The sequence below is a fragment of the Diabrotica undecimpunctata genome, chromosome 4 (genome assembly GCF_040954645.1).
Source record: "Diabrotica undecimpunctata isolate CICGRU chromosome 4, icDiaUnde3, whole genome shotgun sequence".
NCBI lineage: Eukaryota > Metazoa > Arthropoda > Insecta > Coleoptera > Chrysomelidae > Diabrotica > Diabrotica undecimpunctata.
In genome coordinates, this window is record NC_092806.1 from 69,155,747 (window position 1) to 69,181,929 (window position 26,183).

Genomic DNA, 26,183 nt, shown 5'->3' on the forward strand with positions numbered 1-26,183 from the left:
CCAGCGAAGAGATACAGATCAATAACAACAAGGTAGAATTAATCGATAAATACACATACTTGGGTCATGAAATCAGAATAACCAGAGACAACCAAACCTGCGAGCTACATAGACGAATCACGTTGGGATGGGCGGCATATGGAAGGATGAGAGACATTTTTAAAACAAATACCCCAATTCACCTGAAAAGGAAGGCATTTAACCAATGTATCTTACCAGTCTTGACCTACGGAGCAGAGACCCTAACTTTAACGAAAGCTACTGCCGAAAAACTGAGGGTAACACAAAGACGAATGGAGAGATCAATGCTGGGCCTGACCTTGAAAGATCGCGTGAGAAATGAGGAGATACGCCGACGAACTGGCGTAGACGATATTATACTGCGAATCAATAAACAAAAGTGGAGGTGGGCTGGACATGTTGCTAGAATGGAAGACGGAAGATGGACGAAGAGATTATTGGAGTGGAGACCAAGAGCCGACAAGCGAAGTCGAGGCAGACCACCCACCCGATGGACCGACGACCTAAGGAGAATAGAAACAAACTGGATTGCAGCAGCTAGAGATAGAGAGAACTGGAGACGTTTGGAGGAGGCCTATATCCAACAATAGATGTGAAAATGGGGCTGGATGATGATGATGATGATTAACTGTCTCCCAAAGTAGAGGGCTGTGAAGAAATACCTAGTAAATAGTGTGAGATAGAACAGGAATAGAAGCATATATGTTATATGATTGAATATTCTTCTTATTTTCTAAAATTTTAAATAATTGTTACCTGTGAATTTACAAACATTCTAAAGTACATATTTATTTGAGGGATTTAGTATATTTGATAAAATTTGGAAAAACTTTGATCGAAGTGAAAAGTTTGTTTTGGTTTTTTTTTTATATATAAAAGATATTTTTGTGGATACTGGTAAAAATTTGTTAAAAAAACAATGTCGGTCACAAGATAACAAAGTAAAATGCAGGAGAGGAAAGAGGATAACAAAGAGGAAGAAGTAATTTTGGAAGATTTGTCTGATAATGAACAAAATGATACCGTTAGAAAAATTAATGATGATGATGAAAACTCAGCAAGAAGAAAATAGAACAATGATGATAACGCAGCAAGAAGAAAATAGAACAATGGTGAAAGCACATCAAGATGAAATTAGAGAAGAAAATAAAAAAATGATAAGTCAGATAGAAAATAAATTACAAAAAAATATGAATACGAAATGAAAGGTTATCTACAACAAATACCAAGTCGATAGAATAGCGGAAGAAACAGATATAAAACTAGAGAGTCAGAGGAAGGAAATAGAAATTTTACATGAACAAATAGAAACTGTGGAAAAAAACACGCAAAGAAATACAAGAGGGAATAAAAAAGGTGGAATGGAAACTGGAGAGAGCTTTACAAGAAGACAAGGTCGAAACAAAAAAGAAAATTAAAGAAATCCAAAAGACAGTAGAAGAAATAGGAAAAAGAGCTTTTGTTCGGGAAAATCGGGAAGTTATCATACAAACCTCTGGCGACATTAAGATCAAATTTGCCGGGGAAATAAGAGAACAACATCCAGTGACTTTCATTCGAATAATTAAAAATAAATTTCAACACACCGTAAATTTTGAAGATTGCAAAGAAGCAATAAGGAGTTCTTTAACGGATGGAGCATCACTGTGGTTCAAAAGCAAGGAAAACACATTAGTCTCATGGAAAGATTTTGAGACGAAATTTTTGAAATATTTTTGGGGAAAAACAAAACAGATGGAAATTAATAATGAACTACAAAATGAACAATTCGATGAAAAGAAAGGACTATCCGAAGAAAGATACGCTCTACAGATTTATAACAATGCACAACATTTAGAATATAATTATTCACAAGAACAGTTGGTGGATTTGATAGCGCGTCATTTTGATAAGACCATGGAAGATCAGGTGATGCTACAAAACTACCATGATACAAACAGCCTATGCCAATTTTTACAGATTCCAAAATAACAATCAAGGCAATAGACCACAAGGTCAGTTTAATAATAATTTTCTACAGAATAGATTCAGGGATAATAATAAATACCATAGACAAAATAGAAATGATAACATGTACAATCACAACCAATCAGTAGCAAATGGAGGAAACACGGAAAATTATAACAACAATAAATAGGAGCGGGCAATACCATAACAACAGAGATGACCGAAATGGTTTTGGAAACAATAGACCGCAAAGAAGAGACGTAAATCATATAATAACAGAACGTAATGAATATGAAAAAGAGATCCAAAATGATAGACCAGCAGACAACAGATCTCAAGGTTCGTCTTTTCACGAAGGCGCCCACTAAATAAGAATCAGAGCAAACTCGGAAATTTTTGTCATCCACGCAAATTTATTAAATTAACGGAAAATAAAGTAGATAATCAAATATTGAATTTAGTTTTGGTTGATGGAATTATTAAAGGTAAAAAGGTACAGATACTCATTGATACGGGATCAGAAATTTCGTTAATAAATAAACGTTTAATATATGAATTGAATTTAAATAAGTTTATATATAAAATTCTGAGGGTTACCGTTATGGGCGCGAATAATAAGAAATTAACGGTTATTAATCAGGGTATAGGAGCCAAAGTTAAATTTGAAAATAATTACTATTTTATGCATTTTGTTGTGATTGACAATATGAAATATGATATGGTTGTGGGAGCTGACGAATTGGAGGACAAAAAGGCTAATATAAATTTTGCTGAAAAATATGTTCAAATAGACAAGAATAAAAAGAAAATTTTTGGATGATAACGAAGACAACAAAAGTCAAGAAAGCGTGAACCTAGTAAAGGTGCAGGAAAAGGAAAATAATATAAGATCGGAAAAGATTGACAGGAACGAAAAGCCTCGAGATTATGAAAATGAGAGAACAGTGGAGCATTGGAATAGAAATACCTGGGTTGCACCGAAAAAGGATGACTTGGAAGAATTTGAAGCAATCGAATGTAATAAAAATGGAGCAGAAGAAGTAGATGTGGAATTAAATGTAGAGAATTTTAAACAGGAGGATTTGAAAGAAATAAAGAATTTTCAAAGCGAATATGTAACTGAAGACAGAAGAAATGGCGATTTTACATGAAATAGAAGGGGAGAATTATTATGAAATAAATGTGTGTGATCAGTCTGATAACCAAGAATAAATCAAACATACATCGAATTTTTGTTGAGGAGATACATGAACGGGAAAGTTTTTTTTTGTCTTTCTGTAATTTGAGGGAATGGATAAAAGATACATTGGCGGGGATAATAAAATTAATTAATAATAGAGTTTGATTTTTTTTTAATTATTCCTTGTTTAATAGATAAAAAGAAAAATTTGTAAATAAAAATCAAAGGCGGGGATGTTGATATGATTCGAAAATGTATATAAAGAATAATTAATAGAGAAAAAGAAGAAGACACAAAAATTTGTAAAACTATGTTATAGTTATAGCATACTTATATATACGGTTTAATTTTATTGTGTTGAGAAGTTATATTGTTTTGTGGAGAAAAGAGACTTTTTCAATTTTAGATTTACGGTAAATTTCGGACTTTTCAAATTAGGATAGGTATTGATTAGCTTAAGTAAACAAAATGTTATATTGAAATATCAAATCTACCTGCATTTTTTCAAGGAATAATTTCGGTTACCACGAAATAAGTCATTAAGGGAATTAGTACAAAGTAGAAAGTCTTTTGTCTAATGTTTTGATGTACAAGTATGGGAATTGGAAAGTGTTGGCGTTTGGAGAATTGAGTCGGGGATGTTGATCGGCCAACAGAAAATTATGAAAGGGATTGAGAGATGAAAATAATTTTGAAGCGAAAAAAAGGGATCATCTGCTGTTGGACGGAGAGTGAGAAAAGATCAAATCGACAAGTGTATTTTGTTTTAAACGTTGAAAGAAAAGTATAGAGTTTGTGAAAATAGTAGTGTCAGTAAGTTTTGAAAGCTGAATTGCTGGATAAAAAGGGTGAAAAATTTGTAAGTACAAACAGATTATTATTCCCGGAGAGATTCGTAGTTAAGCAGATAGGGCAATCCCAAAAGGAGATAGAAACGTGAGTCAGGACGTTGTTTTGATCGGCAGGACTGTTTTTGTATAAGCAGTACCAGGAAAGGAGTTTTTTCGATAGAAAGTTGATTAAAGTGAATCATTTTCATAAAGTTTAGAGAGAAATTTATTGAGACGAGACAATAGATTGGACATCCGGACAACAGATGTCCGTTTGAAGAGGTTTACTCTCAGGACTCTGGAACTCACGTGAGGCATGGTTATGTGTTGCCTGAAGTTAAATCTAATAAAGTAATTAACATCACTCACTTTTAATCAACAACATGTACATTTTTTGCTAACTTCAATTTTTTGTAAAGGGTTATACCCTAATATTTTGGTGGCTTAATCATGTTAACCTGCTTTTTAACCTGATGATTTTTTGATTTGATTTTTTAACACGTTTGTGTTTTTTGATGTAGCCCTTTTAAGGGTTTTTAAATATACCGACATACAAAGATTAAACCTCTTTTTGTGATATATGGTATACAGCCAGCTGCAGGAATTTATTTTCCTTGTGGATTTTGTAAATTAACTAAAGTAGGTAGGTACGAGATACTCACTTAAAACCTGAAGGTCTGCTGGCTCGTTTAAACTACCTTCGAAATAGTAGGGTCCAATGATTTTATTTCTTACAATACCAGACAATACGTTTACCTTTTGCGGGTATTGTGTATGATGTTCCCGCATCTAGTTGGAGTTTTCTTTTGCCCAGTATCTACAATTCTGAGGGTTGACCTCGCCATTTAATTTGAATGTAGCCCCAACAGAAAAAATAATATTTAGAACCAAGAGAGGTTTTCAGTGACTGTTATCCGTCATTATTTCGCAAAATTGTATTCTTTTATCTGGATCATCCTCGTTTAATTCCTGTACAACTGTGCATTTTACTTACTTTACTTACGTTTGCGCATCTTCTTCAAAAGCAAGTAGAACATCTAATGTTGTAACATAATTTACAGAGGAACGACCTGCTTTGCGTGAATTTTTAACCGTGCCAGTTTCTTGAAATTTCTTTTCAATCTTACTTACTGTTGACTGCGTGATGGGTATTTCTGGATATTTATTATTAAATAAATTACAAACTTCCATCTAAGTTCGCGATTTGTCTCCATACCCAATCATCATGAGTATTTCAATTCTTTGCTTTACACTCAAATTCATTTCTACTTAAAATTAATTATAAGCAATAATACAGAACATTCACGAATTAATACAATTATTGTACTACTTAATTGTTATTGAACGTTACTAAAAATAATTACAGTTTACCAAAAACTAGAAGTAGGCTACTTTTTTGCAATTGATAATAAATAATTTATTTTCTAAGCGCATATCTTTCAAATTATATCTATTAGACCCGAGTATTATACTTTTTTGAAATCAGCTCATTTTTATCGATCTAAAAATGTCCTAAAATACAGGGCGTTACATTTAAAAAAAGAGACGATGACGTCATCACTGTAATGTGTATCACCTTGTATAATGAAATTTTACTGTAAAATGGAGAACGTTAAATTTAAAAATCGACGTGTTTTAGATTTTTTTAAAAAGTCAACAATTTGTCATTATTATTATATAGTGATGAGTGCCTTAAGAACCGGCAAAATACCGCAAAAGATAGAAAACATAATACGTTGTGAAATAAAAAGAGATGAAAGTAGTAGAGGTGGGAAATTATCGATAGAAACCTCTAATTTACATTAAATTACATTAGGACTATCGATAGTTTCCCACCTTTAGACGTTAGCTTATGAGCTAGTTGACTGATATATCCTGAGATTAATCGTACCTGCACAAAAATGGCAAGTAAGCACAGGACGAGATAACTCGTAGTTGACGTAGAATCGCAATCTACGAGTAATCTCCTAGTTGGCAGTCAACGTGTTAAATTCAGTCCATTCAGGCCACATTAACTTAATTAATTTATACATTATATTACTACTTTACACTTAAATGCAATGCCTTGAACAATCGATGTAATGAATATCGTCTTTCTTTACCGCCTGATATTTACTGAGTTTACAATAAATCTAATTCCACAAATGGACACTGATATACGGAAACACAGTTAATGAATGCAATTGTACATCTTTAAAAATACAAAAACATACCACTCGCCTTGAATTACACAACGATTTACTTCACTAACATTCTCTTCGTGATGTTTCTGCTTACTTATTTTTTGTAATCAACGTTATCATCTATCGGGAAGTGCTCTTGTATACGTATCAGGCAGTTATTGATTATGTCGTATTCTTTATTAAATTTTTATCTCCACTATAACGTCCTGTTAATATGTTATAAATTGAAAGCATAAGTATATAATAAAATGTATATAAGAGAGGTATATATATATATATATATATATATATATATATATATATATATATATATATATATATATATATATATATATATATATAGTAATAAAGTATTATCAAAAAAGTTTATTTAGACTTTTAAGAATTGTTTAACCTTTTCAATGAATTTAAATTTATATTCCTGTTTATATACATAAGGTACAAAAAGAGTTAAAAACGAATATTTATAAAAGAATTTTAAGTAGGTATGTCATACAAGCAGCATCATTTATCACAGAGACTAATAAAAATCAAAAGCTGTTTTTATATAAATATATATACACAGGGTGGTCCTTAAGTAATTAAGTAATTGTACCGTTCGCGTCATAAAAAACTGGTACAACTCTTATAACCAAAAATCGTGTTTTTTAAGTTGTGTACGTTCATCTTGTCACATGTGTCATTCTAATTTCTAGGGCACCGTTGCCAGTTCAACGAAAATATTATATGAAACCAGCTAAAAGCAGGGCTGTGCGACAGACCGCCAGTTTTGAGTGTACTAAAAACTAAAACATCGAGCATTCTCGATCAGTCAATCACATTAAATTTGTTTAAACATGCATCCTAAAAAATTCCCATATTAATTTTGTAATTTTCCATCATCTCAATTAAGTACCCATACATTGATTTGTGTCTTATTATAATTTATGAAAATATTTCGATTCAAAAATAATGATAGATAATCAATCTAGACATAACTTTAAATAATTATAATAAAACATTAGAGTCGGATATTAGATTGTAACTGTCACGTTTTGAAAAGCGTTTTTTCGCCCCGGATAATTTATAGTTTATAATACGTACGATAAAATCTAATATTTTTTTTCACATTTATCGTTCTTATACTAAATAATTAATTAATTTTGGTAGTTTGCCTGTTACTAAACTTATTAACACAAAATACAGTTCGTGTTCGGTAGGCAATTGAAGTATAAAATTACAGTAGACGCATTCCAATGTTCCCTGTGCCAATACAGATCCTTCAAACATTTTGGATATTAACTTAACCCTATCTCTGGTTATTAAATTAATTAGATACGGTTTTTTGTTGTTAATGATAAAAATAATACCTATCTACATTACAATACAATTACAATAATACATTTTTGAACGTTATTTTTTTTTTATTTAGATTTAGTGCAATTCCGTTATCTGTGATGGCAACAACGAATTGATTCACGAACCATTGTGTCCAGTCTGAACACAGGTTTAAATTGGGAAAAAAAAAGTGTACCAGTTTTATATGACGGGAAGTGTACAAACAGAAACCGTAGATTCTGCACTTTAAAATATTATGATTTAAGCCAACTTGCTTTAATAAAATGTTGATATTAAGAAAGATACAGGGTGTTAAAGTGGAAATTTAAAATTTTATTTTTCGCTTTAACTTTTACGTTTGTGAATATTTTTGGACAAAAATTTATAATTGAATGCTTTTAAGTAGGATAAATTATAATTTTTTACATGCTTTAATGTAACTATAATTTTTTACATGCTTTAATGTAACTGATAGAGGGCACCACATATGCTACATGTGTGGCATAGATTTGCGCTTAACTTTTTTGCTCTTTAAGTTAGCTCTATTTGTGTTAAAAAATATTAAAGATACATTATTTTTACAAAGAAAAGGTATACCTGTTAGTAACCTCAAAATTTAACTGTTTTAGAGATATGTAATCGCATTTTATAAGTCAGCTGCATAATAATTCTTAATTGTGATATTTATGCGGTAAAGCACTGAATACCTGTAGATAAGCATAATTCATAGTTTATTCTTATTAAAACAACTCAAAGATAATATTATAACATTACAACATTTTTGTTATGGCTGCTAAATGTCTTATTGGAGAAAATATTCTTCATGTTCTTCTTTAGATGACGTGTTCGTATTCAGACGTTGGCCGTCATCATGTTTACAATTTCCCTTTTCTATCGCCTCTTAAGTTTCTATACCTACTGGAGTTGTATTACTATTTCCCTATTGTAAAATGCTGAAAACCCAAAATATGTGGTTTATGTAAGATGGTACACCAACACATTCTAGAGAGAAGGCTTACTTAAATATAACGTTTCTGAACGTTGGATTGGTCGTGGCAGTCATATTCCGTGTCAATGTGGTGAGATATTAATATATTTATTTAATTTATAAAAAATCCCAAAAGAATACTTATTATTGATTACGTAAATTGTTTACCCATTTTTATTAGGACAATTAGAAACTAAAGCACAGGTATTGAATAACACACAGGTTTCTTGTATCATAATACTTTTGCTACAAATCTAATCTTAAAGACTCAGCATTTTTACAAAAACATCATCGTTGGCCTAATAACCAATATTGTTATAAATATAGTAAATACACAAGAAATTTAGTTCAGCATAATATACGTTCGTTAGTTAATCATAATAGTCCATTTGTTCGAGATGTAATTATAGTTCCTTGTAATCATATAGATAAGTAATGTCATCGATAGGTTATTCCGTGTGTGTATATAAGTAGCCAATGAATGAGATACATCACAGTTTAATACATTATTTAACCTCTGCGACAAATAAGATGTAATTCCATAATATACCATAAGATTTGGATATGTATCCAAAAGAATATAATTCATCCATTATACATTATAGCCACCACGTAGCCCAGAATTTAATCCACTTGATTTTGGTGTATGGGGCGTATTAAAACAACCTGTCTATAAGAATCCCATAAACATTTGCAACCAACTATGGGAAGAAATAAATACTGCCGCAGTTTCTTTAGAACCAATGATGCTATTTAATATGAGACGATCTTTTATGGAATATATTGACAAATGAATTAAAGAAAATGGTAGACATATTGAACACTTACTTTGACAAAAAGTTATGTTATTTAGTTTAACTATTTCTTAATTTGGTTTGTAAACAAAATGTTTTGATTATGACTTTAATTTAACATGAACCGTAAAATATTTTATGTAAAATCTTATTATTCTGTTTTTTGTCAAATCCCATTATTAATTATTCTGCTGATATATTTATTTTATTTAATATTTCGTTAACTATTAACTTTAGTTATAGGTATTTTATACCAAAATTTAGATTTATTAATGTTTTTGTCTATTTTTCCTTCGTTGCCTGGAGTAATTGCCTTAAATCAGAATTATGCAGCTGGTTTGTAAAATGCGATTATTTCGAAAACTGTTGAGTTTTTAGTTTTGGATGGTAGCTGTTGAAAATATCTAAAATTTCGGTTATTTTACTATAGAATTTTTTTTTTATTTTTATTTTATTTTTTTTATTGAAAAACTAAATTTTACTATAGAAATTGAACAAAACATTAAAATAAATTTTCTGGATATCACCTTACATCGCATAAACAATACAGTAAAAACCATGTGGTTTATAAAAGAAACATGGTCTTCACGATATCTTAACTACAATTCTCATCATCCATTTTCCCATAAGAAGTCTGTAATTATAAGTCTTGCAGATAAATCTATACAACTAACAGATCCAAAATACATACCAACTGCAATAAAAAAAGGAAAAGATGCCCTTCTAAAGAATGCATATCCCGAACATGTAATCGAAACTATTTTCAAATCAAGACTTAATAAATTTTATAACAACACAAATAACAACAAACCCAACAGCATCAAAACTAATTACACAACTCTTCCATATATAAAAGGTTTATCCGAACAATTAACAAATCTTTTAGCCAAACATAATATAACATTGGCCCACAACGGCAACAAACTTTTAAATAAATATTTCACAAAACTAAAAACACAAACCCCAAAACTTAAAAAATCACATGTTGTTTACGAGATACCATGTATTAACTGTGAAGGTGTCTATATCGGTCAAACTAGTCAACTGCTTCAATCCAGAATTCGCTCTCAGAAATATGACAAGAACAACGTCACTGCGCTCACAAAACATGAAAGTGAGAAGAAGCATAAATTTGATTTTAAAAACATCAAAGTTTTAAAAACAGAACAAAAGAAAAAGAAGAGGGAGATATACGAATCAATAAAAATAAAAAGAAATACCAACGCAATAAATGACAAAAAAGATACACCAAACCTAAATAAAATATATTTCAATCTGATTTAAATAATAATAAATATAACACCATAAAAAGCTCTTAAAGTCAAAACATATCTCCATTTTACCTTTTTCGAAAACATCAATGATACGCTCATATAAAAATAATTATATACTAATGACAGTAAACCATGAGATATCAGATATCAACTTTTATTTGTCAGTTCATTAATGTCTGTATCCCGTTTTGGTAAGTCATATATATATATATATATATATATATATATATATATATATATATATATATATATATATATATATATATATATATATATATATATATATATATATATATATATATACATATTTTACAATAACTGTAAATCTAGTTCCACATGTAATATATATTTTATTGAACCTAAACCCAAGAAATACTAAATTTATACTCGTATTAAGTATAGTACGGTTCAAGAAACTCAAAACTAATATATATATATATATATATATATATATATATATATATATATATATGTTAGTTTTGATATTTCCGCGGGAGCTGTATGTTATATCGATGGTATTCCGGGTTTGACTCCGCGTTAAATGTTGTTGGTTTTGATAAAAACTCCACTCGAACCACTCGAACATCGACAAGAAGCAGACCATCCAGAGAGACTTGAAAATGGCAAGTGAGATCTTGCCGAAACGTCGTCAAAATGGTTTTTATCAAAACCAACAACATTTAACGCGGAGTCAAACCCGGAATACCATCGATATAATATATATATATATATATATATATATATATATATATATATATATATATATATATATATATATATATATGGCCGAGGAGGTGCGTACAAATTAAAATGTAGCCGTAGTAGTAGGTTTAGGTTTCTATCAAAAGACATTTGATTGTGTGAGCTGGATAAATTTGTGGTCCATTATAATAGAAATGGGCACACTAATGCAATAGCAACAGTACGACTAGATCAGAAAATCTAAAACCAATTCAAGACCAAGAGAGATGTTAGACGAAGATGCGTATTGTCACCTGACTTATTCAACATTTATGGTGAACATGTCATGAGGATGGCTTTAGATGGATGGGCCGTGGAGTAACAGTGGCTGGTAGGAAAATCTCCAATTTAAGATTTGCTGACGACACTACACTTATAGCAGAAAGTGAGCAAGAAATGTTTAATCTCTGGCGAAGAGTCGAGTACGAAAGCAATAAAGTTGGTCTAAAAATCAATAAAGCAAAGACAAAAATAATGGTGGTCGATAGATTCTACACTATTTAACTGACTAACATGCTACAGGAATACCAGATAGTGGACAGATTTGTCTATCTCGGGTCTAGTATAACTAACGATGGTAACTGTGGAGCAGAAGTTCAGAGACGTATTGGTATGGCAAAAAATGCGATAAGTCACCTAACTTAAGTTTGAAAAGACAGTTCTATCTCTCAAAATATCGAGATGGGACTGGTGAATGCTCTTGTATTGTCAATATTTTTATACGGGGCAGAGACTTGGACTCTTCACATACGCGAGTGCCAAAAAATTGATGCCTTTGAGATGTGGTGCTGGAGAAGAATGCTGCGCATACTTTGAATAGCTCATAGGACAAACTTTTCCATTCTAAACCAACTTGAGATATAAAAAAAGGTGTCCACAATATGTCTGAAACGTATTCTGCAATTTTTCGGTCACGTGGTTCGCAGAACTGACGATAGTTTGGAGAGATTAATTGTTTCTGGAAATGTTTCGGAGAGAAGATCAAAAGGACGATCGCCAACTAGACGGTTTGACCAAATTAAGAATTCAGCTAAAAACTCAATCTGCGAAGCTCTCAGAGCAGCTGAAGATAGAGACCAATGGAGACAAATTGTTAGGAATATTGAAAGAAATCACGATCCTCAGTAATGGGGAAACGACAAAACAGAGAGATTAGTAGGTATGTGAGTTATCGAATTTTTATCCATTTTATACTTCAAAGTAAGGACTTTGTGAAAACGTTTGAAGATTTTTAAAAATAAACTTCGGATTTTCGTGTAATGTTTCGATTTATTTAGGTACATGTAAAAAGCTGTACTCTTTGATTATAATAGTATATTATTATAATGCTGTGTTAACTTATGATCATATATTATTGTAACGTTTTTTTTTTGTAGATGCCACAATTTCTTCCAGTCTTGCGAAATGAATTTATGACATCATAATTTTTTTATTAAAAGCTATCGTAGTGCAATGTACCAAAGTTTTTAATTTCGAATTCCATCAATATTCCTCGTTTTACTTGAAATTTTAACAGAAATAATAAGCAAAATCTACCTTAGGCCGGAGTGAGCTTTTACGTTGTGGGTAGAATCCACCCCAACTCGGGGGTTTGAACCTTTATATTAAAAATAACCCCAAAAATCGATAGAAAATAATATTGTAAGCAAAAATTGTTGTGTAGAGTTTCTTCAAAACATTAATACTTATAATTAATACTAATAATTAAGACTTATTCGTGATTTAAATTTTTCTTATGTTTATGTTATGTAGATTGTAAAAAATCAGAGATTGCTATTTTAATTTTGCTTTACAACTCAGTAAGGTAACAATTTTGTATTTAACGAGATACATTTTAAAAACCCAACATAAAAAAAAAACAGGAAAACGTTCAGTTTTCCTTGAGAAATTCATAATATATTTTTCAAAGTGCTTAAAACAAGCATTCAAATAAGACTTTGTGAACTCTGTAGCATATGAACTAAAGGAGTTATGTTTAAAAATAAGATCGATTTTTTTCGTGAGAAAAAACAACAATATTACTATTATTACTCTTGCTACTTTCGCCATAATTGCAATTGAACGTTGTTTATTTTAAATTCACGTTTAGACCAGAGCGGATCTGTTTTGAGATGGATGTGAGATGTGGCATTCTGATTTTGGCAGAATAAGTTGTTTGATACTTTTTTCTAACTTTAATAATAATAATTGACTTATCCTTCCTTCCAAATAGGTCAGGAATATTAATAAAAAAATTAAAGTCTCATTTTAACGCTTCTGTAAATTCTTTAAAAAATATTTTACGAATTTTTCCAGTAAAATTTTTGGTTTTACTCAGGAGTTTACCCTTTAAAGGGTACTGAAAGATCGTTCAGCAGTAGCCGTAGTACATGAAAAGCGTTTAAAATGGGACGATCCTTGTTACAGGGAAAAAATATTAGCTTCCCCCAAAAGTGCATCCACTTCAATACCTTTTAATTTATCTCCTGTTATATTCTCCTTATTGCAGGAATAAAATAGAACAAGTTAAAACTTTTACAATCGTAGCAGTAATAATAGAGAAAACAGGATCTCTAGAAGGAGAAATCAATAGCAGAGTAGAGAAAACGCTACAACTGTATCACATAATGAACAAAAAATTTATATGCAGAAAAGAAATATCAGGGAATACAAAGCAAAGTTTTCAAAGTAGTTTATAGACCTGACTTTTGGCGACGAAATATGGGTACTAACGGAACCATAAAAGAGCAAGAACATGCTATAGAGATGGAGTTTTTAAGAAGAGTTAAGTGTGTCACCAAAATGGATAGAATAAGGAACACAGATATAAGGAACGAACTGAAAATACAATCCACATTGAAATTTATAGAAGAGAGACAGCTGAGTTGGTGGGATCATCTATACCGGATGAAGGATACCGTACCAGTGAAAAGAGTGTGGGAAGTAAAAATATTAAAAAGCAAAGGAGGAGAGGAGAGGAGTCACATGGACAAAAGCAAGAATATTGACACGAAACCGCAAAAAAAGGAAGAAATTTGTTAAGAAGTAAATTAAACCTTACACCATCATTATATGGTAAAAAGGTTTTTTGATTATACGGTATGGTACAAAGGAAAGGAATAAATTAGTTATGTCGTAAACCGGCGACTATATATATATATATATATATATATATATATATATATATATATATATATATATATATATATATATATATATATATATATATATATATATACGGCGACGTATATTTATATTTTTAAACAGACTATTCATAAGAATATCTTTTTATTTTTGACGTCATATATGTGAGCGCCAGCTAAAATTTTTAAATGGAAATGTGGGTGTTGTAATACATTATTTGCAAGATCTCTTAAACTCCTATTCATCCATATCAATATGTCTGAGTGATTCATGTTTGTATTTGTTTAAAAAATTCATAAATTTTTATTATTACAATAAATATTTATTATGTATTATTCATTAAATGCAACAAAACTCAAATTAAGTGCTTAAATTGTTTATCTTCAGCTAAAATATATCCTTTATTTGATTTTATTGATATTTTGTGATCTATATTAGTACACTTTACGTTTCAAGTATATCCATAAAAATAAATCAAGAGGAGTCAAATCAGGTGACTTGAACGGTCACTCTATTGTTTCTCTTCGACCTGTCCACCTATTTGGAAAGACGTTGTTCAAGTAATCGCGCACCAAAATAGCATAGTGTAGAAGCGCACTATATTGCTGCAGCCCCAACTCATTTTTGTTTGGAAACAACAGGTTCAATTCGAGGAGAAAGAGGTTTTCAACAAATTCTTAGTATCGCGGACCTGTTAAGCTTCGAAAAAGTATTGTGTAATAATCCTATGATCTATTATTCGCGTCCAAATAATAACTTTCTTTAGGTATTGAGTACGGTACTCTTGCATCCAATGTGGATTTTTCGTAGAGCAGTACCGATAAGTTTGACGATTGACATGACTGTTTAGTAGAAATGTAGCTTCATCAGAGAAAAGAACCTTAAACATAAAAACATCGGATCTCTGTTTGTTTGTTCGATTATAATTTCACAAAATTCAATTCGTCTATCAAAATCATCTTCCATAAGTTCTTGTACTAAACTTACTTTGTGGGGATGAAACTTTTCCTTCTCCAGCTTTCTAAGAAATTTCAAATGGTCCATATCGTTATCTAATACTAGTTGCTGTGAACTAGTTGTTTGTTTTCAGATATTGGTTTTCTACAAATTTTGGGGAGGTCTTTGACATGACCTTTCTTCTCAATTTTGTTTACAGTTAATTATGAAATTGGTTCTCGGTTGGCGTGTTTATATTTCAATAACGTATATACTTCTTTCTGCGTACGTGTTTTATTTCTACTGCCAATCATTATTCGGTTTTAAATTTTTTTACGTTTTAGTCATCTTAACGTTGATGTATATAAAAACTTTTTGAATACGCATTCTACAATAATACTAATTATCACTTGCCATAAAGTTAATTAAGTATAAATTTCCAAGTATCAATGATGATGTTAAAGATAACTATATTTTTAAAAAAGTTAAAAAGTTGGTAGATAAGACATTTCATTACCAATGACAGCCTTTACCACATTTATTTTTGGGTGCCGATAAATACATCATACTTAATATATTTTATTCAGAAATCTGTTGATATTTCATTAATAGTATTTGTGACAGTACGCAAATCAACTACTGTACATGTTAATATGGCTGAATAGGTATTTAAAATATTTCCTGAAAGTCGCCGGCTTATGAAATAACGAATTTATTCGAACGTATTTAGTATTTATTTACATAGTTTACATTCAATATTTAATTTATATATATATATATATATATATATATATATATATATATATATATAAATTAATATTTGTTAATAAAATGATTTATCCCCACCGTTTCTCGACGTTATCATAAAGAAAAACCAATACCAAGGTTTTCATCACTCTGTTTATCGAAAACCCACCCATACCAATCGTTACTTGCATGCCAACTCTCATATCTTCCTTCACAAATTAATTCAGTCATTAATACGCTTGCCTCCAGATAAATACGCCTTTGGGATGGTGCAATTAGACCCGCTGAGCTTTCTACTTTAAAACAATCCACAGACATCAATCTCTTAATCAATCTAATCCCAAAGACTCAGACCCTCATCATATGAAAGCTTTTCTTCCATAATATATCAAAGATGTCACTGACAAAATCGACAAAATTCTAAAATCAAAAGGAATATAATATTTTTACCCCCACAACAAAAACTTTCAATTCTTTTCCAATCAATCAAAGACACCATTCCAAATTAACAACACGAAGTTTATGAAATTCCTTCTGCAGACTGCCCCGATCCTATATAGGCCAAACAAATCGTAGAATCCAAAATAGGATTTATGAATATTTCATTTCTGTTCGCAATTCCGACTCAATTTCAGCTCTAGGTCAACACCATCTTCATACAGGTCACAAAATTGATTTTGAAAACTCCAGAACCATAGCCCTCTCCACAAAAGGTCAAATTGTCTCAATAAAAGAGATAATGGCATACGGTAGTCGACTATCTTCGACTTGGAGACCTCTCATAAGGAAAATACTGTCCGCTCCACCAGTCAATCAAAATCCCAGTGTTAGAAATGTTCGTGTAAACTCCCGCGCCAATCCCCGCGCCAATCCACGTGCTGGCCACCACGCGAAAATCTACAAAAGCCACGTCAGCATCGACAGTATAAATGATCCTTCCTTTATACCCAGCACTAGTAACGCATTGATTAGTGATTGTCTGGGGGCGCGGGAGACTAAGACCTCGGAAGCCCTGAAGAAGACATCGAAGAGGATGTCGAAAGCTTGGCGCAATGATAACCGACGTGGTTCAACCAATGACGCCTCATATGACTCAAAACTGTAAACATATTTATTACTAATATCTTTTCTATTCTAGTTATTTGGCGCTCAGTTGAAAGACCTGTCTCCAGAAGTAGGCCGAATAAAACTAGTCTGAGCGACCTTCTGGGCTCTTCGATGGGGAATCGCGGCGATTCCGGAACTAGCGGCATTTTATATTTAAAGAGGAATTTTGTTATAAACAGAATAGTTAGTTTTTGAACATCGCGTCGAGTTTTAAAATGTAACGCACGTAGATAAATTATATAATTCTTAGTGTAAATAAATTAGTTATGTTGTACAAATAAAGACTGTAAATAAACTTATGTGTTATAAGTTTAGAACCTTTAATAATAAATAAAAACAATAAATTAGATTAATAAAAACATTACAAGTGGTATCAAAAGTGAATATAAAATAAATTGTGAAAATGACTACGATTTATGAGCTCACAGTGACGAATTTAAGAAGACATCTCGAGGATAGAGAATTAGCTTCTACCGGAAAAAAGACTGAGTTAGTCTAACGACTAAAGAAAGTTTTGGAGTAAGATGGTTTAGATCCAGAAACTTATATATTTGAAGATGCTGTCATCTCTTCGATTTCGAAACTAGAGGAGAACAAAGTTTCTGCTGATATTTTGAAAGTCTCCGGCGACTTCACATCATTAGAGAACAAAGTTTCTGGCGATATTTCGAAAGTTTCTTCTGATGTGGCCAAAGTTTCTGGTGACATCACATCATTAGAGAACAAAGTCTCCGGCGATATCGCTTCTTTAGAAGATAAAGTTTCTAACGAGATTTCTTCTCTAGAAAGCAAAGTTTCTGCTAACATCTCTTCGGAAATCTCTAAAGTCACTTCTGAGATGTCTGCCATTGACGATAGAATGGGCCTGGGCTCTTAGATGGGGAATCGCGGCGATTCCGGAACTAGCGGCATTTTATATTTAAAGAGGAATTTTGTTATAAACAGAACAGTTACTTTTTGAACATCGCGTCGAGTTTTAAAATGTAACGCACGTAGATAAATTATATAATTCTTAGTGTAAATAAATTAATTACTATTTAAATGGGAATAAGCCACAATTAAAGGTTAAAGTACGTTTATTGACGTTTCAATTTCCACTTCGGAAATCGTTCTCAAAATACAAACATCGATGTTTTTATTTTGAGAACGATTTCCGAAGTGGAAATTGAAACGTCAATAAACGTACTTTAAACGTTTACTTGTGGCTTATTCCCATTTAAATAGTAATTACTTTAAAATGCCACAAGAAAATAGCTTCAGAACAGTAAATAAATTAGTATGTTGTACAAATAAAGACTGTAAATAAACTTATAAGTGTTATAAGTGTATAATCTTTAATAATAAATAAAAACAATAAATTAAATTAATAAAAACATTACAATATATATATATATATATATATATATATATATATATATATCTATATTTATATATATATATATATATCTATATTTATATATATATATATATATATATATATATATATATATATATATATATACTCAAAAATGTTTTGCATAATGTAATATTTTCAAAATTATCCACCAAATCTGGAGAAATCTATTTTTTTTAACAAAATACTTTATTATACGATGCATGTTTTTTAAGTAAGTACCGTTTTGCGATTTCACCGCCGCAGCACTACGGTCGGCATTCCGCGCATGAGCGCTTGTTACCTACATCTCTTGTCTACGCACTGACGCCATTACAGTCTGATTCTTTATTGTATACTTGTTTACTCCAGTGATTAAGATGCCTCCAACAATCGTGAGTCACGCTGATTGTGAAGTACGGGCTGTTATACGATTTCTTAGTGCTAAAGGCGTAATACCGATTGATATTCATCGTGAGATGGTTGAAGTTTACGGACAAAACATTATGAGTGATGGAATGGTAAGGAAATGGGTGAGAGCATTTAAAGATGGCCGCACAAATGTGCATGATGAAGAACGGAGTGGGCGTCCTTCGGTCGTTAACGAAAATTTGGTGCAGAAAGTGGACGAAAAGGTGAGAGAAAACAGACGCTTTACAATTTCATCATTGTCCGACTGCTTTCCTCAGTATTCTCGTAGTGTTTTGTATCGCATTGTTACCGAGAACTTGAACTACCGGAAATTGTGTTCACGTTTGGTTCCAAAAATGTTGACGGATTTGCACAAAACCTAACGTTTAGGCAGTGCATTGACTTTCCTTTAGCGGTACCACAGTGAAGGTGAAGATTTTTTAGACCAAAGTATTGCGGGTGACGAAACGTGGGTGGCCTACGTCACACCAGAATCAAAACAACAATCCATGAAATGGCGATATTTATCATCACCCAAAAGAGTGAAGTTTAAGCAAACAATTTCGGCCCGGAAAATCATGTGCACAGTTTTTTGGGACAGAAAAGGAGTATTACTAGTGGAGTTTCTGCCTCGTAATGAGACAATCAATGCAGCGTCTTATTGTGAGACATTGAAAGATCTCATCAAATCATTTAAATGGGAAACTCTAGATCATCCTCCATACAGCCCTGATCTGGCGCCCAGCGACTACCATTTGTTCCAGCACTTGAAGAAATACCTGGGCGGTCAGCGTCTTCAAGACGATAACGAAGTCAAAACATTTGTGATGCAGTGGTTAATAAGTCAGGCGGCAGAATTTTATCAGGAGGGTATTCAAAAACTGGTGCCACGTTATGACAAGTGCCTCAATATTCACGGAAATTATGTAGAAAAGTAGATTAAGATACAGGCTTTCATGTAAAAATAAAATTATTGCCATATCTTTGCACTTCTTTTTTTAATTCCAAAACGGTACTTACTTAAAAAACACGCCTCGTATATATAAAATTGTATGTTTTGAAAAAAACAATAAACAAAATTTAAAGGATTAAGTCTAAATCTAAGGTCTTGTAGTGTCCTTGAATGTGGCTGCCGGGACTGAATTTTTCTTTTGAGCATATCTCATCCGTGCTCAATGGGACCGAGGTCAGGTGAGGAAGGTGGCCATTGTAATTTGACGATATCTTCTGTCTCTAAAAAATCTGCCACATGTCTCATACGACGGGGAGGCGCATTGTCGTCCATAAAAATAAATTCTGGACCAACAGCTCCTCGCCGCAAGCGTACAGCAGGCCTAAGAATGGTATCAATATAAATTTGTCCATTCATGTTACCAACAATAGGAATTAAAGGAGTTTTATTATTTAGCATGATGCCGCCCCAAAACATTATGGAGCCACCTTGATATGGGACTCTTTGGACAGCTTGGTTAAGTCTATCCTGTCGATTTAGGTTCCTCCAAATCCTAATTCGGCGATTATCCGACAAAACGCTAATTCTGCTCTAACGTAAGCGTTGGTACAAATAATGGTCTTCTTGTAAATAAATTCACTGAATGTAACCTGTTTATAATAGTCTGATCGCAAATTACAATATTATGAGCTTGCTGGAGCTCTCTTCTATAGCTGGGGCAGTTATAGAGGGGTTTCTCTGGGCAGTTAACGTTAAATAGCGTTCTTGGACATTGGTAGTAATTCTGGGTCTTCCGCTTTTTGGACGATCGCTTTCAGAATTTGTCTCTCGATATTTTTTTACAATCCGAGACACATCACTCTGATTAACTCCAACCCGGACAGCAACGTCGACTTATGTGTGGCCTTCCTCAATCAAAGTAACGATTCTAGATCTGTTGAACTCAGATATCACTTGTCTATTCCTATTGTTCACTACAAAGTGAATAAAACGCAAACCAATTTTTACAAATATCGGTTTTCGAAAACTGATGAACGCAATATGAATAATGAGAATCTTTAAGACGATTAAGAAACAAAAAACAAGCAATAAAATACATTAATTTGGTAGACAACAAAAAATCAGTGCATAAAATTTCAAATGAGAAACGTTCAGTGGCGTTACAGATAATATGCAAAACATTTTTGAGTGTATATATATATATATATATATATATATATATATATATATATATATATATATATATATATATATATATATATAAGTAGACATTGTAAAGACTACGACCGTCAATTTATATTTCTAAAGTATTCAACTAGTGAATTCAGAGGTTTAATCGGTCATTCAGGTTGGCAAATAAAAAAGAAGTCAACTACTTCATAAGTTTATTGAAGACGTTTCGCTTTATATTTCTAAAGCTTCATCAGTTCTCTAAAATATAACAAATGACATTGAGTTTATAAGAAATACAGATATAGTTCATAACTTACAACTCAATATGTAGTATGTTATCGATGTTATCATATCTACTGTACACTTTACTCCTTATTTAAAACTAACTTAACCAAAAAAGAAAAAACAAAAAACAAAAACAAAAAACACACAAACTTTGCAGAAAATAATGTTCATATTCGTAGATATGAATATTTAAAAAATTTTAAACGAACATTTGGCTTCATTTAGATGGTTCTCCACTGAAGACCAACAAAGTTCTGATTTATTGCATCTAAGCAAACTACTTGACGCGATACCGAAAATTTTTTTGTAAGGGCCATGTGTCACCAAATTCCAAGGTTTGAGACAATTATGAACTTCTACAGGGGACATTGCATAATTAGTTGGACAGGTGGAATTTATATGGCGGAAATATTTGATATATTATTTTTTTAATTTATGTTTTAATGAAACTTGGAAATAGGGGATAATTTTGTTATTATTTTGAACAAAAAATACGCCAACTTTTAACTGAAGAATAATTGGTATCATTTATTTCGTAAGATGAGAGAGTGGTAAACCTGGCTCAAATTGTCGATGTCGGTTCTTTTGTTTATTGCCGATGAGTTCTTGAGAATCTCACACATTTCAATAAAGGAGCGTTTCTGATGGTTGTTTTGTTTCGCCAGTATTTTGGTATTTGTGAAATCAATGTGATGTTTAGTGGAAATGGCGTGTTGTGCAAGGGCACAAGAGGGTTTGGAAAGTCTGATGTCGCTTTTGTGTGAAGTTATACGCCCTAGAAGAGATCGACTAGTCTGGCCAATGTAGCAGGAGTTGCATTCTGAACAAGGTATCTGATAGACAACATTAGTGTGCTCTAACGAGCTTAGTGGAGTTTTAGACTTGGAGAATAACTTTCCAATGGTTTTAGTATTTTTTAGGGATATTTTGACGGGTAAGTTTTTGAATAGTTTAGTAAGCTTGTTCGTAATTTGTGGGAAATAGGGAAGAGAAGCATATTTTGTGGCTGGTTTTGGGGTTAACGGGGAAATGTTTGTCTGTATGCTATTGGATATGGAGGCTAGTATTGCACCGTTGGGTGCTTCCGAAATAGAATGACCATAGCTTTTAGAGAAAAGATATCTGTTGATGATGGATATGGGGTAAGAGTTATCAATGAGAATGGATTTGAGTAAATCCAAGGATTCCCTCTTGTACCGCGTATGGGTCAACGTATGTACTCTAAAGCTAAGAGCTTGTACAAGGTTATGTTTGTATCTTATTGGGTGTGTAGAGTGGTAATTTAAGAACCGGTTGCTCGCCATGTCTTTCCTGTACCACGTAGTGCCCAATGTGTTACTATGTGTGCGTATGATTCGCATATCCAAAAACGGTATGCTGTTATCAACCTCCAATTCACAAGTAAATTGCAGGTGAGGATCAACGCTATTGAAGACTGATAAGGTGCTTAAAATCTTATCAGGTGGTGTTGCTAGGATCAAGTCGTCGACATAACGCTTTACAAAGGGAACCTGGAAATCTAACTTACTGATACTCTCATTGATAAGGTCATCGAGTACGAAATTAACTAGAATGGGGGAAATGGACGATCCCATGGGAGTTCCAAAGATTTGGCGATAATATTTGTCATTAAATATTAGATAATTGGTGTCAAACGTCAGTTTTAATAATTCCGAGAATATTTCCCATGATACTGGACTGTGTGGTTGGATTTCATTCCAATGGTTCCGGAGTGACGTGACGACGCTGGAGAGTGGGAGGTTAGAAAACAGTGATACTACGTCGAAGCTTACTAAGACATATTCTCTTGGTAACTGATAATTATTGATGAATTCACTGAACTGGAAAGAGTCTACTATGTTAAAATCGTTCTTATAGTTGTATGCTTGTGAAAGAATGTCCGTTAGGAATTGGGCTACATTAATGTTAGGAGCGTTTATTGACGATAGTATAGGACGCATACTCAGTTGGGGCTTATGGATTTTAGGAAGACAATAGAACCTGGGGGCGTTGCCATTATAGTTATGGAGGGATTTGGCTAGTTTATCATCGATGATTTTTTTATTTTTTAGTTCAGTGATGAATGTATTTATTTTATTTGTGTAAGTTGAGGTGGGATTGCGGAGAAGTGGCTGATAATATTTATTATCATCTAGAAGTTGTTGGCTCAGGTTTAAGTACTGCTCTCTCATCATTAGTACTGTTGCATTGCCTTTGTCACTGGTTAATACCATCAGGTCAGGGTGTTCTTTAAGGAATGTGGACGTTTGTCTATAGACATCATCTATATCCGAGCTGGCATAGGGAGGTTTATGTGAAAAGTTGGTGAGAATATTATTAGCAGATGATCTTAATTCGAGGAGTTCATTGGCTTCCGAATGTGAAAGTATGTTTTCTATGTCAGCTACGAAATTACATACGGAATAATCGTTAAGCGAGGGTTGTAATCCGAACTTAGGTCCGAGAGATAGAAGTTTTAAGATATTTCTAGGGATTTGGATGTTTGTGAGATTTTTAATCCATTTATCGTGAAATGGTAGACGACTGAAAGGAGTGGACCCTAGATTATTTAATTTTGTTTGGAGGTGAGATAAAGAATTGTTTAGAAAGAACGTATATTTTTTGAGAAGCGAAGTTTCATATTGATCCAAAATGTTGGAAGGTAGGAGAGGTTCAAGTTGAACGAATATGTTTGACATTTGTCGATGAATGAATGCTATATCGGAATGTACCGAGGAAATGTGGATCTGATGCAGTCCACCATAAGAACATTATCTAACAAATTAAAAAGAAGAGCGGATGCCATCAACACACAGGTAAGAGCACGATTATTGAACTTCCACATTTCCTCGGTACATTCCTACATATATATATATATATATATATATATATATATATATATATATATATATATATATATATATATATATATACATTCAACAACTGAGTCATTGTAAAGTTTCCAGGTTTCTTCATTTAGTATATTTCTCATCTTAAAAAATTGTTCTTTCAACCTAAATACAATCTTTGTTAAATGTTGATGTGTAATATTAGTAGTACTACATAAGACAGAGAAAACAAGAAGAAGTACTGTCATTTGCCATGTCCAGGAATGACAGCTACTCTTAACCTAACACTCCACTGTTGGCTGGCACACGTGGCCGTTTTAAATCGTTGTAATTGTCTTTTTCTTATGTGTTAAAAGCAAAAAATAATTAACAGTTTGGTGTCATGAGAATTGTCACATGTGAGTAGAACATCCACGAAAGACAAATCTCAATAAAAGTTTTTATAACCTTTCACACTCTTAATAGGTTTCGAGGATGCTTTACAAACAATAGCACTTTATTTCAGGTTTTCCTGATGATGAAAATAAACATTTTCGAAAGCTTGAAACTTAGTTAAAAGAGTACACTTACTTCACTGCTGCAAATCCCAATAAACCTCAAAGCTCCGTTTTCTAACGTTGTCAGCAAAGACTTATTTTCCTTTTTTATATGTATACATATATATATATATATATATATATATATATATATATATATATATATATATATATATATATATATATATATCGATTCCCGAAATCCCGAAACAGGTCGATTTTTCTTATAAAATACCTTAAAAAATTTCTTATAAAATCTTATAACGTACATGGAGTAGGGATGACGTTACCGGTGTGGGTGTAGAGACATAATCGTAAACTTTTGACGTGACAACGTCTTAAATTAGGTTGTGGCTCGGAGTCATTCATGAAAAAGTGTAACGCCCGCTCACGTCTGTTACGGTGAGTCACCGAACGAGAGAGAGGCCCGCCGGACCGGCGAATGCCTTGCGTCTCTCTCCCACTCAAACATGATCAGTCCGCTGCGCGCGCAGCACTAGAGAATTAGGCGCGTTGAATCGGTGCGTGCTTGAATCATCGTCCTATCCTCAACAAAATCACTCAAATATAAATTAGTTAAGTTTAAGTTTACATGTACAATGTTTTAGTAAACAAAATATATTTCTATAGTTAAAATTTGTGCAATTCTTATTTTCATTCAATTCCTTGTTCCTATTGTGCAATTTAATAATATTCATATCAATAAATATTCTACCGAGAAAAAGATGTTGTCACGTAAAATCTTCGCCCGTAAAACCGACTTTACAGGCAACCGATTTTTTTTTTAAATAGAAATTGGTATAATGCGACACTTCATTTGAAGGAGAATTTAATTCTCTATTTAACGACATTACATTTTTAACTAAAATATTTTTTTAAGGGTACAAAAACAATTTTTTTTAATTTAAATTCAACTAAATTACAACTAATGATTTAATTCATAATATACTTTAAAGTCACCAAATTATGTATAACAATTATTTAAATTAAATGTTCGAAATACCATCGGTTCCTGCCATGGATTTCTGAAGTAAATACTTAAAAAAGCAAAAATAAGTAAAAATAATAATGGACACAAAAAGTTATCTCATAAACTCTGAAACTTTTTGTCAAACGTTAATTCAAGCAAGTAATAGTGGCATAGTTACTGTAATATTGATTGACGTAAATGTTTTGATTTTGTGAATTGTCATCAGTTGTCAATTGTAATTTTTACTTTTGAATACTAAATTATGACTCACCTAAATGAATAATAACGCATAGAAATATTAATTCTTAGCGGATGCGGAGATAAAAATGAACACAGAACGAGGTACGCAATTTATTCAACGCAAAATATCCAATCAGACCCATCAGCCAATCAACAGTAAGTAAAATAGTTCGAAAATTTGGAGAATCTGGGCACGTTAAACATATT

The 26,183-nt window shown here is 32.1% G+C and overlaps 1 protein-coding gene across 1 annotated transcript; it reads right to left on the reverse strand.

The window, feature by feature from the left end:
* Positions 1–20,133: 20,133 nt before the first annotated feature.
* On the reverse strand, positions 20,134–23,342 carry LOC140438704 (uncharacterized). The gene is made up of 2 exons (XM_072528348.1): positions 22,699–23,342; positions 20,134–20,305 (listed from the first exon to the last, which is right to left on the reverse strand). The coding sequence occupies exons 1-2, from the start codon at positions 23,340–23,342 to the stop codon at positions 20,134–20,136; spliced, it is 816 nt and encodes a 271-aa protein (XP_072384449.1).
* Between the last annotated feature and the right edge of the window lie 2,841 nt (positions 23,343–26,183).

Coding starts and splice junctions, on each gene's coding strand:
- LOC140438704 (XM_072528348.1), bottom strand. CDS start 23,342: ATGCGTCCTATACTATCGTCAATAAACGCTCCTAACATTAATGTAGCC. Junction 20,306..22,698: donor AACACATTGGGCACTACGTG/GTACAGGAAAGA, acceptor TACCATTCTTAG/GCCTGCTGTACGCTTGCGGC.